The sequence below is a fragment of the Procambarus clarkii genome, chromosome 6 (assembly GCF_040958095.1).
Source record: "Procambarus clarkii isolate CNS0578487 chromosome 6, FALCON_Pclarkii_2.0, whole genome shotgun sequence".
Lineage (NCBI taxonomy): Eukaryota > Metazoa > Arthropoda > Malacostraca > Decapoda > Cambaridae > Procambarus > Procambarus clarkii.
The window spans coordinates 27,437,247-27,461,862 of NC_091155.1; the positions used below are offsets into that span (position 1 = coordinate 27,437,247).

At 42.0% G+C, this 24,616-nt stretch overlaps 1 protein-coding gene across 1 annotated transcript; it reads left to right on the forward strand.

Annotated features, from left to right (window-relative positions):
- Nucleotides 1-715: 715 nt before the first annotated feature.
- Nucleotides 716-8,954, forward strand: LOC123754060 (serine/threonine-protein phosphatase 2A catalytic subunit beta isoform). Its single transcript, XM_045736211.2, has 5 exons — nt 716-1,855; nt 4,502-4,711; nt 4,980-5,367; nt 7,586-7,748; nt 8,859-8,954. The coding sequence occupies exons 1-5, from the start codon at nt 1,727-1,729 to the stop codon at nt 8,929-8,931; spliced, it is 963 nt and encodes a 320-aa protein (XP_045592167.1). The 5' UTR covers nt 716-1,726; the 3' UTR covers nt 8,932-8,954.
- The last annotated feature ends 15,662 nt before the right edge of the window (nt 8,955-24,616 follow it).

The following is a 24,616-nucleotide window of genomic DNA, read 5'->3' on the forward strand; positions in this document are numbered from 1 at the left end:
TAAAGCCTATGATAACAGAATGTGAGCACAAATTAACAAAATGAATTTGTAATAATAATAATAATAACAAAATTTGTAATAATAATAATAATGTAATTTTATCACAATACAACATACATTATAAAATAGTTAAGCTGATAAGTAATGCAGAAACATCGACAATAACAATGATAATATTAACAATAAGCAATCATAAAGCTGACTTACGATATCGGCCGTGAGGGTGGAATTGACTGGTGGCGCATGAGTCAGCTGAGCATGATGCAAGAGCTCCTCCTCCCTCACAAAACCCCCAACACATCCTCCCTCCCTCCGCACCCTGTCTCTTCCTTCTTCAACCCTCCCCAACTACACCCCTTCAACCGGTCTGGCATCGCGCCCCCTCTCACTCCCACCCCCACACACGGGACCATCTCCCCTGTAACTCCCACACGCTTTTCTCACTCTCTTTTCAACTCCTCTCTCTCTCCATTCCTCATTTTCTCTCTCTCTTCCACCTCTGACTCCCTCTACTTCTCCCTCACACCTTAATCACTCTCCCTCACTGTCTCCCACAGCTTCATCACCCTCTCTCCCTCCCCCCCACCCAATCTTCATTCTTTCCTCTATCCCTCCCATTCTTCTCCCTCTCTCCCTCTCTCCGTCTCTCACCCCCACCCTCCCGGGCCAGGAGTTGTCCTGACACATATATACGAGAGTCGCCACCTCGCCCGCTCATTCTCCCGGGATAGAGTGCCAAGCGAGGACCTACTTTTCTAAACTGACTGCTGCAGCAGCTTCCGCTGAAAAACAAGTGCTGAACAAAACTGATTTAGTGTTGCTTTCATTGAGTTATATTAGTGAAGTTACAGTGACTTGCGGTTGTGGTGGTTTTAACCAGTATTGTGTACTGAATATTATCGTCGCGTAAATAAGATAAAACAAAAACTAGATAGCAGACGGCTACGTGCCGGTCCATATTTACAACCTCGATACGGATATGAGATAGTGGGAAGCGGGTGGTAATTGTGATCGTGCAATGTTACAGGCGATGAGTAAGTAGAGGCCTTGACTCATTCATAGAGAAGAGGAGCAGGAGGAGGCGCGGGGCCTAGCAAGGTGAACGAAGTTTGTCTTAAAGAGGTTTAACAGAGCAAGCCAGTGACAGCCACCACCGAACGAGTTCGTCGTTGCCGTTACACAACGTAACCAGATCCCAGCCAGGAAAGGGTTTAACATACGGAAAATAGCAAAAATTTCCGATACTGACATAGCGTAAACACAATATTGCCATCACCGCGAAAAGTAGGTTTGTATTATGATAGAAACCTCACCCGAGAACAATTGAAATCTGGCCAAAGGCCAGTAACAGACCATTCATACGCCTCTTTAAACAGCAAATTATAAATAAAAGAGAAACATTTTAGCACAGAGAAACAAAGTATAAATCGTGCACAAGAAACCCTGAGCAACGAGCCTAGCAAATATCAATATCAGAGTGACGTCTTGAACCACGAATGTACAGAAAAAATTGTGAACAAGTCTAGGTAACAGTATAAATAGTTTTTAAGAGCGGCTATTTGATTCCAGAAATTTTACACGGGAAATAAAGTCTAGAAACCTAAAAGTGAAATAATCAAAGAGAAACTCCTTTAAAGAATATCAGGATATTTCTAGCGGAGTTCCCCCTCACAACGCTCAAGGCCAGAAATTCTGCAGGTAAAGAGCCTTGCAGGAGTTTTCTTCCATGATGTCAACAGACAAGTATCCTGGCATGAGTTGTCCCTGCCCTGGTAGCGATGTGGACGCCTGGATATCCCAGCTCAAGAAGAAGCAGGCGTTGGATTATCACCAGTTGGAGAGCCTGTGTTCCAAGGTACGGTTATTATTCCACTCAATGCTTAGTGAATCCTGGTATGCTTACACGCCCAACCCCCTTAGTGTTGCAATGCACGTACAGGATCGTGCGCATAGACCTAAAGTTGAGTGTGTTCTCATCAACTTCCTTGGAGGGTGAGCTGCTGTTTTGGGGTTCCTCTTTACCACTTTGCTGATGCCTAATTATCCTAATGTAAGCCTAATCTCGTAGGCTTATCCATCAGGTTTAATGTTAACCTAACCTCGTGTATGATGTATGAACTTCACCCTATGTATGAAGCAACTTGTGTGATGCAAATCTAACCCCCATTTTCAATGTAAACCTAGCCCATTAGAGTTAGTAACATTTGCACCTGTATCCGTTTATGGGGTTTGTCTTCCCTACATCACTTCCTGTTGCGTAATGTTCACCCCTGACCGTCACAAGGAATATTTCCCTTATATCCTTTTATGGCTTGTGTATCCATTTTCCATTTGTTCCTTGGGTGTGACCCCACCCTCCTGCTGTCTGTGTCCCCCCTTAATTGTCAGTAATCCTGAGAATTTGTATCTCGTGGTCATGTCTCATCTGAGTTCTCTCCTTAAAGTTAATATTAAATGCTTGTAGTCGGCGCAGTTTATAACTGAAAGGTCTCTGGTTCAGTTCCGTTTTGGCACGTTTTCTCTCATCTGATGCCTCTATTCACCTAACAGTGACAGGTACCCGGGAGTTATGTTGTGGGGCTGCATGCTGGGGAGGGTCAGTATATCATGGTCAGGGGAGGTGGGTGGAGCCTTTCGTCATACAGGAACCATATTTTACTTAGCGAAGGTTTCATATGCTTCAAGTTCTCCATCGCTGGTCTAAGTAGAACTTTCACCTGCCTCTGTTCACTTGTCAGTAAAATAGGTACCCGAGAATTAAGCAACTATTGTGGTTAGCCTCCTCGGGAAGGTCAGTAGGTGGCCTTGCGGGACCTTGATGATGCTAACAGGCTTCCCGTTTCCGACAATGACAAACCAATTTAGTTGTCTAGCAGTTTTAACAGCACGATTTTACATATATTTCACTTTGAATGTGTCATTCGAACAATTGTTTCTTAAAAAAAAAATCGGAATTAGTTTTTTCTTCCATAACTGATAACTTAATAAATATTAAATATTTATTGAAATATAACTTAATTAAACTTATTAAATATTATTGAAAAACTTATTGTTTTCTTTAAATATTTATTGAAACATGAAGAGTTAGAGACATGTATGGTATTTAACTGCAGATTTGGTTAAGTGTTGGGCCTATCAGCCTCTGTAGGGTTATCTACTCCATGCCACGTATCTTCTGACCGACCAGCAAGCATACTTTTGCCATGAACATTGTCCAGGACTAAATTAAGCTCAAGTGTACATACACCGAGAAATTGGGCACACCTTTTTATGAAGATAATTTTGGTGTTTGGCTTAAAGGTCTCTGTCACCTCCACTCCCTCCATCCATCCCCATTAACAGCTTTGGCATCATTCAGGAACCTCTACAGGGTCGTAAAGGCCCCAAAATAGCTTACTGACCACCAAACACGTATATTTTAGCCCAGAACATAGAAGACTAAATGAAACTTTATACATGCGGAGAAGTAGAGCTTACTTTGTTGATGGGATTAAAGCCTATCTTAACCTCTGGAGGGTAATTAATGTTGTGATACTGGCTTACCAACAATTCAACAAAACAGTGTACTTTAGTATACATAATTTTCTGTTTAGTATACATAGTTATTTATAAAGTTCAATTGTTGTTTGTTTTCTTTAATAGCGTGTAGAGGTTGCGTGAATTTATCCTCGGTTTCTGCTTCATAAGCGGCCCCGGGATGTCTAGCCTCCAGTTTCAGAGGGAAATATATTTGTATTTACCACAAGTGTTTGTCGGCAATTTATCTAAAAGTTTTATTTACTCGAAATTTTCAGTTATCTTTGGCATTTACCGTTGTATTCTTTGTTCTTTGCTGTGTTTCTTTTTGTTTTAACTATTATTCCTATTATTTTATTTGTTATTTTTAGTATTTTATCCTTTATTGGGATCAATTATCTTTCGTTGTAATTTACTCTTTATAGGTTAGGCGTAGATAAATATATACCGATAAGTGTACCCAACTTCCCACTGAGTTTACTGTAAACTCTAGAGTATGTTCAGGGACAAAGTATACTTACTGGTTGGTCAATAAGGTATTAGGTTGATAGCTTCTTATCCAAACACCAAAGCTTTTTTTGGGCTGCAATTAACAACCAACCTGAGTTACTCTTTCATTGTGATTGTAAACAGTTCTTTTTGAAGATTTTCCTAGTACATTTTATGTTTTTTCTTTATTGACTTTCCTAAAATTTTCTTAGTAATTTACCAGAAGTAGCTCCATCGATTTACCAGAGTTTACCCCTCTACTAGAACATTTGAATTGACTACATTACCCATTTTCTTTCATTTGATTTAATTTGTTGAGAAGTATTGAACATTTCATAGAATTTTACTAACCCTATATGATATACTTGCCTGGTTAATTTAAGCGTAAATCATTATTTTATTTGTTAACCTGCATTAGCTTACATAACACCGTTGGCCTACATCAAACTTACAATTAATCGCAGTTTTCCTCAATAATTAATCTGTTTCTTGACAGGTGAAGGAGGTGTTGACGGAAGAGAACAATGTGGTGGAGGTGTCGTCGCCAGTGACGGTGTGTGGGGACCTCCATGGCCAGTTCTACGACCTCATGGAGCTCTTCACAATCGTAGGCGAGCCTCCGGAGACCAACTACCTCTTTATGGGTGACTACGTAGACCGGGGCTACTATTCAGTCCAGGTGGTGTCACTCCTGCTGGCAATGAAGGTGAGGTGGGAGTTGACTTCATTATCGATGTTACATAGCTTTTTGTTGAGCCTCACCCAACGTGAGGCTCACGCCTACATAGAAGCCTAATCATCTGAAGTTACAAAATTCCAATTTATGATTCTGTTTTTTACTACGCTATAGCCTCATGCTGAGATTGGTGTTGATATATGTGTTTGTCGCTGGGATATATATGTATATACCTCGCGTGATAACTTCCTGTAAAGCTCTTGTTGGTAAACGTCTTTTTTTATTTATCTCCCTGCAGCTCCGGTATCCGCAGCGAGTAACGCTGCTTCGGGGTAACCATGAATGTCGGCTCACTACACAGGTCTACGGGTTTTACGACGAGTGCTACGCCACCTACCAGAGCTGCGACGCCTGGAAATGTTTCATGTCGGTGTTTGACTGTCTGCCCCTCACCGCCCTTGTCGATAACGTGATCCTGTGCATGCACGGCGGACTCTCGCCCTCCCTCGACTCTATTGACCAGATTCGCGTCCTGGATAGGTTCCAAGAACTGCCTCATGAGGGTGCCATGAGCGACCTCTTGTGGTCAGATCCTGACGACTCCGGGTGGAGGGTTGGTTGGAGAGACAACGCCAGGGGCGCCGGGTACATGTGGGGCTCCGACATCTCCCACGACTTCACGTACAGTAAGTATTTTATAGTTCGGTGTTCTATATGAGTATTATCAAACTCACTAGGGCTATTAAGGCTGCCATAGCAGCTTACTGACCAGCCAACGAGTATACTTTTGTACTGAAAATAGTCCAGGAGTCAAGTGTATATTCACTGATAAACGGGTTACACTTCTCGGTATATCTGACACTCGTCGCAAGTGTTCTGACCGACAGTTCCGTTATCTCGCCACAAGCAACATGGTCTTCTACATACAGGAAGTACTAATGCATGACAGGTATATATTACCTTCCTGCCTAGCGTATCTTTATATTAATGATTAATTAAATGTACACAGCTTTCCAGAAGTTACATATACACCATGTAGTAACTTAAATCACACACATATATAATCACATATAATTTGGTTGACTTACTTTTACCACAGATATCGCCACATTTTCTTACATAAACAGACTAGACTGGTGATAAGAGCGTTAATAAAAAAACCAAATTATAAACAGACAACATAAATCACTATTTACAACACCCACCAAACGCGTCTTTCAAGTAAAAACCATTTGCATCTCATTACCTCGTTGTAAAGACCACCTCCGAACGTCGCATTGATAGTTTGTCCTTCAGGGCGCCAGGGACAACATGGGTACCATTGTGTCGGGATATAGGTCACCAGGCCAGCCACTAACACGCCAACCTCACACACCCCCCTCGTCACTATATTTGCATACACATGTAGTCTACATGCAATATAGGTTTTTCATTTATTAAAAAAAGAAAAGTATTATGTATTTGCTTTATAGTTATTGCAAATTCTTTCAAATTTGAAGTAATCTCATATGCCTGAAACGCTTTGCTTGTTGTTGTTTAAGATTCAGCTACTCGGAACATAAAGTTCCAAGTAGCACGGGCTATGGTGAGCCCGTCGTGGACTAGCAAGCCTAGTGTAATAGTGACTTTATTAGTATGTTTAACTCCTGTCCCTCCATTGTACACTACTTTTATGTTCTTTGTACACACATTCCTCAGAATTATTATTATTATTATTATTATTATCACTGAATTAAATTTACATTTCATTATTTACTGCTATTTAATTCCACTTATAATTTTTAATTATATATTTTTTATGATATCAATATATTATGTAGTAATCTTGATATTTAGTTTGTTAGTAATTTAGGATTTTATTCACGTTTTCATGAAATAAAAGAAAACTAGTTTGTCCTTTGTTTTCCTTTCAATTTTCTTTGCCAAACTTGCAAAAGTATTTTATGCAATTTGACAAGATTTTGCCAGAAAAGACTTAAGGTATTTTAAGGTATCTAAGATCACTCTCACACTTGTTATGTCGAAGAACAAATCCACAAGGGCCGTGACGAGGATTCGAACCTAGGTCCGAGATCGTTATGTCTATGTCTCACCACTAACACCTGTCCTAGCCTCATAATACCTGTCCTAGCCTCACAACACCTATCCCAGCCTCTCAACACCTATCCCAGCCTCTCAACACCTATCCCAGCCTCTCAACACCTATCCCAGCCTTATAAAACCTATCCCCCTATCACCTGTCTCAATCCCCCAACACATGTCTCAACTCCTAACATCTGTTCCATCCCCCCCCCACACCTGGCTTACCCTCTAAGACCAGTCCCCCTAACACCTCTCCAAGCCCCTCCCAACACCTGCCCCAGCCTTTCTAATACCTGGATCACCCCTAATGCTTGTCCCAGACCCTACGAACAGCTCTTCCAGATCCCAACAACTGTCCTAGCTTCTTAACACCTCTCACAACTCCCCCTGACACATTTCACAGCCTCCTGAAACAACTTGTAACCTCCTTTAATACCTGTCCCAGCCCACCAACACCCGTCTCAGCCTCACAAACACCTGTCCACACCTCCTAACACCCGTCCCAAGTTCCCCTAACACCTGTCCTAGTGCCCTTAATATATGTTCCAGCCTCCTGAATACCCCCAGCTACCTAACACCTCTTCCAGCTTCCTAACACACATGTTCCTGTCCCCAGCATCTGTCCCGGCCCCTAACACCTATCCCAGAAGCCTAACCCCTGTCTCAGTGCTCCTAACACCCGTTCCGTCCACATAACATCTGTCCCAGCCTTATTCAGCCCCACCCCTCCTAACATCTTTACGGGCTATTCATGCCCGTGCCACCTCTTGAGTACCTTACTCTTCACCAGTCACTCATCCTAATTTCTGTTGCGTTTTGCAGGTAACAACTTGGCATTCGTCTCGCGGGCGCACCAGGTTCAGGACGCGGGGTACAATTGGTACCACGATGGTAAGGTCATTACCATATTCTCCGCCCCAAACTACTGCTATCGCGTCGGGAACCTCGCCGGGTACATGACAGTGGAGGAGGGCACTCATACTTGGTGAGTATATACGCTCATACTTTGTGAGTGTACGGTCATACTTTTGTGTGGTATACACCTCCATACCTGGAGAGTATATGGCGGCCATACAGTAGGAGGAGTAGGTTGGGTACAAAGAGCTAGACCTCACTGCCTTGTAAGCACTATGATAGGTAAGCACCCTACACCTGGTGAGTATGGCACCCACACCTGGTGAGTATGGCACTCACACCTGGTGAGTATGGCACCCACACCTGGTGAGTATGGCACCCACACCTGGTGAGTATGGCACCCACACCTGGTGAGTATGGCACCCACACCTGGTGAGTATGGCACCCACACCTGGTGAGTATGGCACCCACACCTGGTGAGTATGGCACCCACACTTGGTGAGTACAGAGCCACACGTGGTGAATATGGCAGTCGAGCTGTATACGCAGTTGCCAGGACTGCAACGTGCGTAATAGGCTGACCTTGACGCCGTGGTAGGCGGGAAAAACGTGATGGAAACTGTCCAACCTGTCTCCTCCTAGCCAACCCGTCCTCCTACAAAGAACGTCGCTTTTCCCCCGCATGCATTACCTAAGGCCAGAAATTTTCGTATCAGAAATTGGAAGTGGCTGGCGAAAGTGACGTACTGTCCCGTTTTCTGTTTTGGGTCCTCTGGTAGGTTAGGAGAGACCACTTTAAATTGACCGTTTTATTGATGTTGGGAAACTTTGGGAGGACGGGATGGACGATGATCAAATGAAAGGAACTAATTTTCGCATCTGAATCACATTGACTTTAAATCACAATAGACTTGGTGAATTATCTCTGCCTCGATGTTAAGTGCCACTTAACGGCAATATTTTTGCCAAAAATTTAAGATTCACGTATTTCATTAAAACGGAAGCAATTCAATATACTTAGACTAAGCACACGGATTGTTTATTTGTTTCAAGGAAATAAGAGAAATTTGTCCTAGAATGTGTGTGTAAATATTGATCTTATTCAAAGCTTAGTAAAGGTGTCATACCTGGTATATTATGGAAGCCTCCATCTTTGTCTAAATAATTAAATATGATAAATTATATGCATGTACCTTATAATAATTATGTGTAATAATTTTGATATTTTGTTTATTTTCAGCTACACATTCGAAGCGGCGCCTAGAGATGAATCCGAAACGCTTTCCAAGAATTATACAACATATTTCTGCTAGCATCTTCTCCCTCCTTTATAGTATCCACATCAAAAGACAGCATTTAAAATCATATATTACTTCATACACAAGAGAGAGGAATCGCGGGTCGATTCCAAAACTTGTGCCGTTCGGAAACCGCCATATTATGGCTCCAGCTGTGAGTCAAGGAACCTTGATATAAACAGTTGAAAACCGTTGTTTGTAATAAAATGTTCGGATGGGTAATCAGTGAACATACGCTTGTAAGGTTGAGAATGACGACGGACGAGGAATTGTGTGTATGGAAACGTTCCATTGGATGAATACTAAGTCAGCCTCAGGAGTGAGCTCATCCGTGAACTGCTTCGATCAGACCTGCCAGCAGCGACGTCCTTCGCCACCATATCTCTTCCCAGGACGAAGTAGAAAAAAAACCACGATACCAAATCTTCCTATACCTCTACCAAAGTTTCTTTCATTCCTAGTCCAGAGAGCTTAGGTACCACTGTAATCCAGAAATATCTTAAAACGTTTAGCCGCACCACATTCGCCAGTGTGCCTTTAAAAGGAACTTATCAAATCTATTCACACGAAAAAAATATATAATAATTTGAGCATTTCTGTAATAAATACGTAATGTACATCCCTGGCATCTCCCCCCAGTCTAAATGCTTGCATGTATTCCACTGAAGGACATATATTTTTAAATAAAAATATTAGACGAAGCAGCGAACGAGAGCTTACGAGACGTACTGTGATATTATCAAGTGCCAGTATATACGAGTATGTAAAACCTATAGATACAAACCAGTAAATCCTTTATATAATTATTGATTTTGCCTTACTGTGGAACTATCTAGCAATGAACGTACCTGTTATTTCTAATTTTTTATATTTATGTGTTTGCTTATATATATATATATATATATATATATATATATATATATATATATATATATATATATAAGGGGATATCACCTATGGTTGTTTGTAGGGACCCTCAAGCCTCGTAGAAGAGGATATTCAGCACTCGGGGAGCTTTGTCTGACTCCCATGTGCGCTGGTACATATTGTCTTCTACCACTATAATATTATATACATATACATATTATATATATGTGTGTATATCACGAAAATAAACACGTGATTAAAAATGTGACAATGTCAGACCACGGAGGAAAAATGAAACAGGAATTTCTTGAAAACAGGAACAACAGGAATGAAACAGTTGAAATTGTTTCAGGAATTAAACAGGATGAAACAGTTGAAACAGGAATGAATGCCTGTTTCATTTTTCCTACGTGGTCTGACATTGTCATATTATATATATATATATATATATATATATATATATATATATATATATATATATATATATATATATATATATATATATATATATATGCCATTTGCTATGTATCTCGTCTCTTAATGTGTGTAAACATCGGAGTCTTCATCTTGTATGCTTCCGATTTTCCGATTTGTTTGTACTGAATTAAACCACTGTGATATATGTACCAATGGGAGATCAACCTGCCACACAGACTCCTTGTCTTGTAATACACGACTCGCACCAACATGGGTCAGCAGCCCGTCCTCATAAACACTGGCCCAATGCCCGTTAATTAAACCGGCAGCTAAACCCCCCTTGTTTACGAATGAATGAGTTCACATACGACTCTACCCATAAACGTTCAAATCTCGCCCTTACGAAAGGCTTCACCCACTTAATATAAACACAAATAACTGCCAACAGCATCAAAATACTTAACTTATCCAATCCTATGTCTAACTGTATACACAGTTTTATATTAATACTAATTTGCATATGAGAAAACATACTTTTTGGTTACACAGTACTTAAAATTTTACGAATGCGTCTTTGGGGTCGGCCGCAGAATGGACCTAGATATCCCGAGGACGGTGTGATAATTCTTTGACATTGATGCTTACATAGATGTGACAGAGAACGACTCCTAGACAGACGTGACAGAGAACATGACGCAAATTATTTGACGCAGAAGTCTCCACATTCGTTCCCACAGCGCTACATTATTGTATTTTGCGTTCTAATAAACATATTTATTGAGATTGATGTACTCCTTTATCCCGGTGGTGGCGAGTATTGTATTGATGGTGGTGGTGAGTATTGTATTGATGGTGGTGGTGAGTATTAGTAGCTATGGTGATGATGGTGTGGCTACTGTCTTGATAGCAATGACGGTGAATTGCTTTTGTTAAATGGAAGCTGGAACTGCATTTGTTCTGTCAATTTTCATGAAGTGTGGGAATACTTAATATATATCAATACTATTCTGAGCTTTTAACTATCATTTACAAGACTTGTTGAAGTAACTATATTTTAGCAACCAACATGTTGCCAAAACGCGTTCCCTATTTTGTTATTTTTTGGATGATTCGAGTGTAAAACACAGATGTACTTGGCCAGGAAATATCCGTTTGATTAAATGTGAATTGTTTGGTAGCTTTTCCTTCAGTTCCGAGTGTTTTCATGTACACAACTGAGTTATGTGTATTTAATCCGCTTCTCTCTAAGAGTCCAAAGTTGCTTGAACGTCATAGCGAGGATGTAATCAATCGAAGAAAGCGCTAACCGTGATAGGCTCTTATAAAAAAAAAATAACACATTACATAGCCTAGTGTTCCATAGTGGATACGTGACTCCCAGCACACTTGCTAATTTCTTAAGTATCTCTTAGCAGTATCTCTTACGAGTCAAGTAAAGGACAGGTTTTCAACCTGCTCTACATACACTTATCTCTGAATTATATCTCACAATTTTCTTGTCTACCGTTTTGATAGGAGAGAATATTTGCTCTGTGAGATAGCCACCATTTATGTTGTCTCCAAGATAAAATAGTTTTAAGGGATAACACAAGGGTCCTGTAGTATAGTGGCTTATTTCTCGACTTATAATAGCGGGATCCCTGGTTCGATTCCCGGGGACAGAAATTTATGGATAACCTAATTCTTCTGTTCTCCTAGCAGTAAATAGGTACCCAGGAGTTAAGCAACTGTTATTGTTACATCATGCAGTAACCCAAATATCAGACAGAAGGCGCTTCTGTTATCTCTAAAACCAAATTATTTGTTACCTAGTTGACAGATAATACTTACCAAGATAGTTTTCGAGTTTCTCAACAAGGATTTCGTCAAAGATCTTATCGAATACTCTTTATATTGGTCCATAGTACTCTGCTGATGTCCTTCTTTAATATTTTGTTTTGACAGCTATAATCCTGGCAGTCTTCCAAATAAGTGGCCAAGTTTGCTGATAATTGTAGCCTACGGAGGACAATTGCAGTAGGGTTTGCTGGTACAATCACTCTTCCTCTTAGGAAGTAAGGGCTTACATAGTCTACTCCCGAGGCTTTGTTGACATCTGTCTCGAGCAGAAAGCTGTCTAGTTTTTTTTATAATATTACACGTAGAAAAAATACAAATTGGTAAAGCTAGGCAACACCTCGGGAAGGATGACTCCTTAACTTGCAGTTTGCATGTAGAGTCAGTAGCAAGAAGTTCGAGCTCCACAAGCCTAGTGACTAAATACTCACTAGTCTTGCGAGTCTCCAGGTTTTGCTGTTCATTTCTTATGCTCCACCAAGCTTTGCTGCCCAACGATCCTCCTGATATTTTGTTTACAAAGTCCTCGAGGTACCTAGAACGGCCCGTTTTTGAACGTCTCGTGGTTTCTCCAGCTGCCATAGAACACTTATGGTTTGTTTTGGTGTGTCTTTCTTGGAGGGTTTTCCGGGCTCTTGACGACTCGTCGGCCACAGTTCTACACTGGTACCCACACCAGGTTTCGTCATCCGATCTATATTTGTAGACTTGGAAATATGGCACAGCATACAGCATTGTATTGAGTCGTTGATGAACGCACAAAACAACAGTAAAAATTAAAAGTATCTGTTCTATTCTGTTATTTTTAATGGATACAGTACGACAGATGGTATATCCGTCTATTTAACAATATTTAACTTAAGTATTTGTTTTTATATTTAACATATAACTATTTATATGTCAACAGAACAATGAAAATATATCCTGAAGCAGCGAGTATACGCCAAGCTGACGTGCTGCAGGACACTGGATCACAACGCATCATGCATGGAGGGGAAAGGGCAGTTAGTATCATTATTAACACAAAAATCGCCCTACAATTATTCCCTAAATGCCTTGTTTCACGCAATGTACGTTAATGTAAAGCATCAAATATTTTATAGATTTTATTCATTTTCTACAATTAAGCTTGATTGTTCTTTCATAACAGATTCTTGTATCTATAACAAGGCCACAATAATCGTCATTCTTTCAGTGTCGCGTGATAAACAAATCATGGCTGTTATCTTATATCAGGACCAAGATAAGCGGGGGGAATGTTGCTTCATTCTATTGAAAAATACCGCAGGCTCTGAGCTGTTACAAGTGATATCAGCTAAACACCTGTGCGGATATGCAGTCTAAAGCTAATCTTCATAGACACATAATCCCTGATATATGAACATAAAGGAAGTGACAACGTTTAAGTCCGTCCTGGACCATTGGCAAGTCCGAACCGAAATGTCGTCGCTTCTTATATTTTCAGATGTGTTGGCTATGTGCATGTGTACTTTTCACCCTATTTATCGTGACTTACCGTCTCCTAATCGTCGTTTGTAAAGGTTGTTTGATAATTTATTGGAAGAAATGTAGGTTAATGGTCTGTTGTATTATCAGTGATTAGTCCCGATGGTCATATGTTTCTCTAAATGAAGCCAAGGTGTTTTGGCCTTAAAGCCTATCAACCTTTCGAGCAGTGATTGCAAATCATTTTTATTTGGAGGAATCCTATAAATATTTGGTAAAATCTGGAGGCACGGTACTTGGCTGACTTAGGCTCATCACGGGTAAATTACAAACTAGACGTGCAAATCAGTAGAGCCAATAAATAATTAATTCATACTCTTGAATAAAATATTACAAGAGTATTGATTATTTCTGTTTACTAATTACTTTTACTATAAAAAAGCTAACATTTTAGCTTTGCATCTGACTTACGGGTTACACACATTGTGTATATATTTTGTAATGATTGTGTAATATAATAGTTTTTTTATAATTGGTAGCAAGGTTCCACCCCCCCAAGGTCGAACTACTGACCATTCAATAGGATGCAACCCCACAACAGTTGCCTAACTCCTGGGTACTTATTTTCTGTTTGGTTTAGAGGCAATTTGGCGAAAGGAAACGTGCCCAATCACTTCTGTCCTGGCCGTGAATGGAACCCGGGATCCCCCTGATTGAGAGTCGAGAATACATGCAACAAATTAAACGCCGTGATAACTATTCTGATTATTGTACAGAATTTCAATTTATTAAACATGTTTACATTACGAAGTCGCGTGACGCAAAGATGTGTCGCAAGCAAGAGATTCCGGGTTTGATCCCTTGGAATTTGAGACCAAAAACTTTCGACCAGCGTTTAGTTTCAACTGCACGATGCTTCTGTTCACCTAACATTGAGCAGGTAACCCAGGCGTCAGCCAGCTGTTGTGGGTTGCATCCAGAGGGGAAAGGTCAGCAGTCAGCCTACGACCTACGACATAGGGGAGGAGAAGAGGACTTCGACAAGTTCTTCATCCTATGTGGATCCATATTAAGCTAGACATATTATAAAACTTGGAATATAGTATTGAAATTGTGCATCATGGCGATGTGCTCTTATGTGCTTTTATGATGATGTTGATTAAATAACAAGAATGTTAGTTGATTGTTTGATGTATGCCACAGCATTATGCTAGATTTTCAAACATGATATTTAACATATTGAGACTAGGAAGTTTTTCGTGGAATAATGGCAGAACCTGTTACAGACGCCTGTGCTTTTTCTTCTGCTTTCATCACTAAAAATAGCGTCCATCATGTAAATACCATATTAAATGTTAACGTAAACCAAAATGTTTTAGTTACCCATAAGAAAAAAATAAGTTCTTGGTTTTCTTTAGTTTATTTTAATAGAAAACCGTCCTTTAGTGACGCAACTCTTTTTTAACGACAACTGCTATATAATTTCAATTTCTCGAGGACACGAAACTTGTGTTCATATATATCTGTTGGGCATATATCAAGGTAGTTTTCCAAGGTCGAACTACTGACCCTTCCCAGGATGCAACCGCACAACAGTTGACTAACTGCCGCATACCTATTTAGTGCTAGGTGAACAGGGTCATTAGGTGAAAGGAAACGTGCCCAACCGTTCTGTCCAAGTCTGGATTCGAACCCGAAATTCCCGGTTGTGAGTCGAGAACGAACCCAACTGTACTACAGCAACTAAAACAACAACTAATGTAACATTCCCCAAAATATCCAGAACGGCAAAAAATAACTAAAAATCAAAAGAAATACAATGAACAATATATATATATATATATATATATATATATATATATATATATATATATATATATATATATATATTCAACCTGCATAACGTGTGAGAATTTTTGCAACTGCACACGCAAGAACAGTATGTGTTGCATTGTTGTGCCGTCAGTTAGTGTGGTGGTCGTGCAAACACGGCTTCTGTGTCGCTGCTCAAAAGGTAAACAAAACAGTATATACGCTGATGAATCTAAACTGTTTAATACAATTGTTTTTTCTTTTTAGGCTTCCTTTGAAGCCGTCACTTGTCGACCGGCCGCCAGGGAGAGAGACCGGGGAAGTTGGGGAGCGAAGCTGGCTGCCTTGAGGTGTATAGTCAATTCATCTTCAGTGAAAAATAACTCCGTCTGCATTTAAAAATGACTTCATTTTCGGTGAAAATGACTTCATTTTCGCACGCGTCCGCACGGGGATTCTAGGGTGTTGCCGACGGTGATGAACCAGACGTCACTGATGTGTTTAGGATGATGTATCAAATGAACAAATCCACAAGGGCGGTGACGAGGGTTCGAACCTACGTCCGAGAGGATCCCAGACGCTGCCTTAATCGACTGAACTACGACATGGTGAAATAATTACAATGAGTGTAATGAAGATGATGATGTCCCCCCCGGCCTAACAAACACAGACGAGGGCACATGTTTGTGTGTTTGTTTTCTGCTATCGGCGGGAATGGGAAAAAAACAGAAGACAAACAGTCAAACGGAAACCAGAGGCTAAACAGTCTAACAAACAGAAGCCAACCAAAATATAGTCAAACAGAATTCAGTCAAACAGAAGCCAAACGGAATACAATGAAACTGAAGCCAACGGAATGCAGTCAAACAGACGCCAAACAGTCAAACAGAATACAAACAGACGCCAGTCAAACAGAATACAGTCAAACAGAGGTCAGTCAAATGCGTCAACTATTGTGTTCAAACTTTTGAGAACTTTGGTAGTTCCTGTTTAAATACATAAATGTTTTTCGTTAAAATCCTCAAATTCATCGTAAAATCCTCAAAGCACTAGCTAAATGCTAACTAATCCCAACCAATCCTCTAAACTATGATCAAATCACCATTAATCCGGCACTCCAATAACCCGTATTTTTCAACCCTATTGAATGGAAAACACTTTACACATTACTAATGATCAGATTCGAACTTCTCGTGAACAACGCTAACTACCTTTGTTCAAATCGCACCTCTCTAAATATTCAGCAGCCCTTCCTCTAAACAAAGGCCAAAGTCCATTCCATGCACCCGCCAAACCCACTGATTATGAATGAAAAATGGTTTACACCCACGACTCAACTAATGACGTTATCTTCTTATCTTGAGATGATTTCGGGGCTCTAGTGTCCCCGCGGCCCGGTCCTCGACCAGGCCTCCACCCCCAGGAAGCAGCCCGTGACAGCTGACTAACACCCAGGTACCTATTTTACTGCTAGGTAACAGGGCATAGGGTGAAAGAAACTCTGCCCATTGTTTCTCGCCGGCGCCTGGGATCGAACCCAGGACCACAGGATCACAAGTCCAGCGTGCTGTCCGCTCGGCCGACCAGCTCCCTCCGAACGTCCGAACACTTCCGGAACAAATGCTTCGCTGACGACTTTTGTTCGAACCACAACGCTGTAAATGCTTCACCCACATAATACAAATACTCGACAACAGAACCTAAACACCTAACCTAACCAGTGCCTAAATATGAACAATATGCTAATACATAATAATATTAATTTATATTTGAGAAATGTTCTGTTTTGAGGTGAGGTGATTATGAAGGGAACCACCAAGCCTTTACAACTATATAGCACTGAGGAGGGGCCAGGATAAGGATTTGGGATGTGACGAGGGGAAGGAATGGTGCCCAACCACTTGGGGATTGAACGCCGACCTGCATGAAGCGAGACCGTCGCTCTACCGTCCAGTACAAGTGGTTAAGTTCTGTTTTGAATGAACAAAATATTAAAATTGATGAATGCGTCTTTAGGGTCGACTGCTGGATAGAATGGACTTGGTCTAAGGACGAGCTGCTTTGTTCAAATCACAAATCTGTAAATGCTTCACCCACGTACTTAAAATACAAATATTTGCCAAGCCTATCACCTATGAAACAGGTGAAAAAAACCTATTCAAGCCTATCCTAGGCCTAACTGTACATAAAACTATAATAAAAAAGTAGAAAAAGGCGTTTTTTAATATATGGAAAAACCGGACGAATGCATCTTTGGTGAAGGCAGCAGGTGAAACGAGCATGTAGCCTGAGGAACCTCTGTTTACACTTCTGCAAACGTGACGTCACGTGGCCATCCACAAGAGAAGGGGCGGGTGGGGGTGTGTAAGGGGTTCAGGGAGGGAGTGCCCACACTCCCACCCGGATACGAGCTGGCAAAAGCCACATGTACTCACTTAATTGTACTCACCTAACTGTGCTTGCGGGGGTTGAGCTTTGGCTCTTTGGTCCCGCCTCTCAACTGTCAATCAACTAATCAACATGTGAGCTACCACGGCGTCGTCTCATTGGTTCCATTTTCTCACCCAACTATCCGCTCTCAGCGAGCAGCCTAATCTAGCTTTAGCTATCCGTGCCTAATTCAGGTTGCTTTACCTCTCCTAGACTTAATTCAGGTTGCTTTACCATAAAGCCAACCCTAATACATGCTCGTACTTACGTAATTATTATTGAAATGAATTCGCTTGTATTTATTATAAACAAATTTAAAATACCGTACACACTTTTGGTGCCGCAGAGCGAGAGATAAGAGCTCACGGGTCGAGTATGGTGCTTAATAAATGATGCAGATGGGGCTCACAATATACATTTAGTGGAAGCTCTCATCAATAGACTGGGATACTCTCGGACGCAGGTTCGATTCCTCGTCACGGCCCCTTGTGGATTTGTTTACTCTCATCAATAGGTTATTAATTCTGCAACCCATTCTCCTGTTTAGATAGTAGTATTTGTAACTATGTGCAAAACAGTACAAAGATTGCCGTTCTAAGCAATTAGATAGTAGAAGTTTGTACTATTCATTTTTAGAGTCGAATAAATGAAGCTAAGAAACAAACTTAAATATTCCTAGGCCTAGTATAGTACACATATGTACTATATTAGGCCTCAGATGTCGTTTATTAGACCTAGGAGGTTAGGTTCGTTTAGTTTGTGTTTGCAAAATTAGAAAATAGTTTTCCGGTTTGTCCAACTCAATAGTTCAGATTTATACTTTCTAATTTGGTTGTACGTCGGTATATATACTATGGTCCTCATCGCTACTACAAAGTACCACCAAAACAAGAGTGTGGGGCTGCAATTATGGTGTTACACGGGCAGCCAGAACACTTATCCGTCTGCCGGATCCTCTCCTCAGTCCCCCCTCACACATTTTTACCCATTTTCTTCCAATCTTTCCTTATCTGTCGGCCATCCGTCTCTCCTCTCTTGTGGCGCTCTCTCTTATGTTCTTCCTCTTATGGCCCTCTCTCCTCTTATGTTCCTCTTTCCCCTCTTTTAACCCCTCCTCTCTCCTTGTCCTTTGCTGATATCAGCCACGTCCTGATATGTCCTTGTCCTCTAGCTACATATTACCCTTTGTTATCTACCTCTTGCGTACAGGTCGTAGTCCTAAGGTGGGGGGGGGGGGCCCGGGTTCGATTCCTGGCCGAAACAGAAAGAAGTCTTTCTTTCTTTCACCTGAAGCCTCTGTTCACCTAGCAGGAAATAGGTACCTAGGAGCTAGACAGCTGCTGCTGCTGCAGCATCCTGGGGATTTTTGTGTGGGAGTACTCACCTAATTGTGCTTGCGGGGGGGGGGGTTGAGCTTCAGCTCATTGGTCCCGCCTCTCAACTGTCGATCAATGTGCGTGTTTGTGTGAAATATATGTGATTGATATGATAGAGGAAAGTAGGTCGGGAATCAATACATTATACAACCGACGGTTAGAAAGGCGGGTTCCAAGAGCTAACAGCTCGATCCTGCTGGCACAAATAGTAAATACTCTCTCTCTTGCCTTCTCTATCTCTGACAATGAATAATAGTTGAAAAGGGAGAATTAATGCTAAGATCAGCAGAAGACGACGCAACTGATATATAGCAATTATTAAGGATTTGCTATGTATTATTATTATTATTATTATTATTATTTTATACACGTTATTAGAGTTACGTTGAAGTTTAAAAGCTAGAACTGCAGTTTATCTGTAAGCTGAAGCAAGCCGTCGATCGACGACTGAAAGACTCGGCCCAGGAGCTGAAGCTCACCCAACAAACACACATATATGTGAGTACACACAAGTGAAAACACATGCACCAAACCTCCACACGTGTGCACGTACACACACACGCACCCAAACATCCACACTAGCAAACGTATAGAACAACACACACTCTCAAAACTCCCCACACACACACTTTCCCCTCACACACACACACACACACACACACACACACACCCTCACCCCCCCCCCCCCCACACACCCTCCTCACCATTCCCAACTCACACACACACACACACACACACACACACACACACACACACACACACACACACACACACACACACACACACACACACACACACCCCACACACCCTCACCATCCCCCAACTCACACACACACACACACACACACATATCAGCCTTCCAATGAATACTCACTGAACGCTCAAATACTAGATCAGTGTATCATTTTGAAGAGGCAAAAAAGGGCATCAGACCTAGTACGGAGACCCGACAGACGTGAGGCAACATAGGCTGACGGCAGGGCTTGCAATATAAGCTGTGGGCACGGCTCGAAACTTAAGCTGACACGAACAACAGAAGGTCTGACGCCGGAGCTCCCAGGGTATTGATCAATGCCACAACCCCAAACTTGACGAAGGCAAAACAGAAGAACCTCGACAGTGGCGGTCTTCAATGTGGGAAAAAAATATTAATCATTCAGTTATTTTTAGAGTAAATTCTTACGTATTTGGGCATTAGAATGGCTTTATTTCCCCTTCTTCCCTGGCTTGTTGCTGGGGTTGGTGTGAGGGGGGGGGGGGGGGGAAGGGGTTGATGTTGGGGGGATGGCTAAAGAGGATGGAGGTTAGGGAGGGAGGAGGGATGTAGGATAAGGGAGGAGGACGGATGTTAAGGAAAAGGGGGATTTTTTTGGCCATATTTCCTACCACAGACGTGGCCACACATTTACAAAATTAACCAGTAAAAAGTACAATTTTCTTCTACCCTTCATGGACAGGGTTAGAGATCTGTTGGACATCGCTAAGTGTTGTGGATTATTGAACACTTAAAACTACAAAAAGTGATTGTAGTGTTTTCACAATGCTAACGTAAAAGCAGTTTTAGTGCCTGCCAGGCAGCCCACAATGTACGCAGTAAACAGTGACATTTGCCTTGACCTCGGCCTTGACCCCTGCCTTGACCCCGCCCTTGACCCCTGCCTTGACCCCGGCCTTGACCCCTGCCTTGACCCCGCCCTTGACCCCTGCCTTGACCCCGGCCTTGACCCCTGCCTTGACCCCGGCCTTGACCCCGGCCTTGACCCCTGCCTTGACCCCGGCCTTGACTTCGTGAAAACCACAAAGAGTTGGAATAGATCAAATAGGCGGTCGAGAGTAAGGAAGGGCGGTCACATCTCGTCACATCCACCTCAGGAAAAAAATATAGTGGAAGTCATAACACCAGACCATAACACTCCTAGGGATCGCTAATGACCAAAGCTGAGGAGGTTCTGAGTAAACCTCTTGCCGTACCTGTATATATAAATACAGGTACGTATATATATATATATATATATATATATATATATATATATATATATATATATATATATATATATATATAGGAAGATACCTGTACCTGTATAGAATATTCAGGAAACACCAAGTTACAAGCCTCAATCATTGGCAAGTATATCCTGTTATTTGATCAAGTAATCAGCCTAGTGGAACACTTAGAACGGAGGCATTTAGCGATAAAGCTTCACCTTGTGTATAACAGCACAAGGTGAAGAAAAGTACGAATCTACGAACCTTGCCCTCTAGGAAGGAGGGACATACAGCACGGGAGAAAGTTTTCGAAGCTACAAGACTTGGTAACACAGCAACAAAGCTGGACAACAGAGCCACGTACATAACCAAGCAACACCCCAACAACAAGGTACATACGAAGCGTCAACTACCAGACGACTTACGCCACGCGTAACAGGAGCGCGACAGCGCAGGACTAGAAAGCGTCGTAGCTGCTGCGCTGAACGCAAAACAGAAAACGGAACAGTACGTCACTTTCGCGATCCGCTTCCATTTTCTAGTACGACGATTTTTGCCCTTAGGTAGAGGATACGGCCAAATGCGACGCTCTAATAGGAGGGCGGGTTGCTCAATCAGTTACACACGGGAGACATCTCTCGTCACGCAGGGTGCAGTCGCACCTCCACAGATCTCCAGTATCAGCTCTTGATACTGGAAATGGCTCAAAAGGGCCACCACTTACGGGCTATTCATGCCCGTGCCACCTTTTGGGTGGCTTAATCTTTATCAATCATCAATCAATCAATCAGTTACAAAAGTCAAAAAGTAGTTCATGAAGATGACCCCGCGGGAGCTTCTGTAGCGTCAAGTACAGTACTAGTTGAGAGTTTCAACCAGAGATGACAAAATGATATACTGGGCGTACGTAGGCAAAATGCCCCATGGGGCCAAATTCACGAAGCAGTTACGCAAGTACTTACGAACGTGTTCTTCTTTCCAGATTCACGAAGCAGTTACGCAAGTACTTACGAACGTGTTCTTCTTTCCAGATTCACGAAGCAGTTACGCAAGTACTTACGAACGTGTTCATCTTTCCTCAATCTTTGACGGCTTTGGTTACATTTATTAAACAGTTTACAAGCATGAAAACTACCCAATCAACTGTTGTTATTGTTATAAACAGCCTCCTGGTGCTTCGCAGCTCATTAACTGTTTAATAATTGTAAACAAAGCCGCCAAAGATTGAGAAAAGATGTACAGGTTCGTAAGTGCGTGCGTAACCCCTTCGTGAATCTGGCCCCCTGGCGTCCCTAAACCATGTGGCGGTGGAGTTCACTTCAGAACCATAATGTTTTCCAGCGACAGTCCAGGGGCCAGCACTCATCAGCTGCTTACGAAACCTATACATCTTTAATAAACCCCGGTAGCTTTGTTTACAGTTAAAACAACAACAAATTTATGTTATGAAGCTTCCAAGCCCGTAAACTCTTTAATAAACGCAAACGAAGCCGCCATGATTGAGAAAAGATGTACAGGTTTCGTAAGTGGCTGCGTCAATGCTTGACGAATCCTAGTAATGGCGTAATGATCTAGTGATAACTGCGGTGTCCCCCTGACGTCCATTGGTCAGTCTTCACGGGTCGTACAACTTTTTTTTTTCCACATTGGTAAGGTGCCGGGCGTGAGAGGCAGGCAAAGTGGTCAGCTTGTTCAGTCAATATTGTTCAGCCCGTCTTGCTAGACTTAAACCAGGCGCTCCCTGGCTGTAGAGGGAGAGGGGGGGGAGGGGGAGAGGTGATTGAGAGGCGAGGGAGAGTTGGTGGATAGGCGTGGGAGAGGAGAGAGAGAGAGAGAGGGGCGTGGGAGAAGGAATATTAAGACAAGCAGCATGAAGAAGATAACGAATGATAAGGTAAAGAATATTAAGTTTATGAAGAAGAAGGTAGAGAAGATGTAGACAGAGATAAAAAAAGATAAAGAGTGAAAAGAAGATAGAGATAAACAAACATTAGAAAAAGAAGGTGAGAATTGAGATATAGAGATATTATTATAACATTCTTATTATTATTTAGAAAGTGAATAATAATGTGGAACAAGAGAGAGAGAGAGAGAGAGAGAGAGAGAGAGAGAGAGAGAGAGAGAGAGAGAGAGAGAGAGAGAGAGAGAGAGAAAGCACCTCGTCCAGGTAGCCTTGTGTCAACACTAGCCACGTCTCCCAGGGTGGTGAGAGGCTGAAACTCCTGTGGGAATGTTATCTTAGATGCCCCGGGGCCTGCAGTCCTTTTTTTTTTCCTCCTGGGAGCATCTCACCTGTGTGTGTGTGCAGTCTCCGTTGCTCATCAAGCCTTGTTAGCAACGGTTGCGTCAGGCTCACTCACCGTTGTTGAGTGAGCAATATAAACAAGACGTGTGGGTCTACATTGGCTGATTGCCTATCTACCTCACTACAAGACCCAGAAAGCTAATAAGTACAGGGACCTGGAACGTTGTTACAGGTTCGTGTCAATAGGCTCTGAGACACTGGGCGCCTGGGGTAAATGTGCACTTAAGTTCCTTAAGGAGGTGGGTAAGGAACTCATTAGGCAAACTAGAGACTCAAGAGCGGCCAGTTTCCCGTTCCAGTGCCTCAGTGTCGCGATCCAGAGAGGAAATGCGTTTTCTGTATCTTAGTCACGAACACCACGAATATATGTATGTATATATATATATATATATATATATATATATATATATATATATATATATATTCTGTCCTGCATATGTGGTGGACTTGATCCTAGAGTAAGAGGGTCGTGATATACTCTTACTCCAGCGGGTTAAAAAAGGTCATACCAGAAAATGGAAGACACGTGAAGCGCCAAGGAAGCAAGCCAAGTAACTAATGAAAAATTCCCAATGTTCCTTAATCTAAAAAAACCGCTAAGAGAACGGGCACCTCCCAGTAAAGCCTCAACGTGACATCAGACGACTGGAAAGCGGGTAATATATAGTTCCAGGATGCAAGAAAAAGGGGAAAATGGGAAGATACAGTGAACATGCACAAGGGGGCGCCCCCCTAGCCAGCGTGGTGGGTAGCCTACACGTAGGTGGACCCGGGGGCCACCTGCCTTGGTCTACTGTCACAAGCAGGTGGGGCAGGTGGTCCCCACCTCCAGCACCTGTCTCCTGGAACCTTGTTTATCACCTCCCCTCCCTTCCTCCCTTCTCATTCTCTTGTTCCACCTCCTGCTCCTACTTCTTTTTTTTCATGTCATTCCTTGCCTTGCTTCTCCTTGTGATAAAGTGATAATGTCACGTGATACAGACAGGTTGTAAGGTCACTACTGTGAGAGAAAGACAATTGGCATGCAAGATTGGGTAGGACCATCTTATGGGTTACAGTAGACGGGTGACAATTATATACCTTATACTGATGTGGAACTTTCTTACTAGACACCGGTGTGGAACTTTCTCACGAGACATCAGTGTGGAACTTTCTCACTAGACACGAGACCAGTAAGAGAAGACAACATTTTAATTGAACGTTGAAGGGGGGAGAAGTCACACAC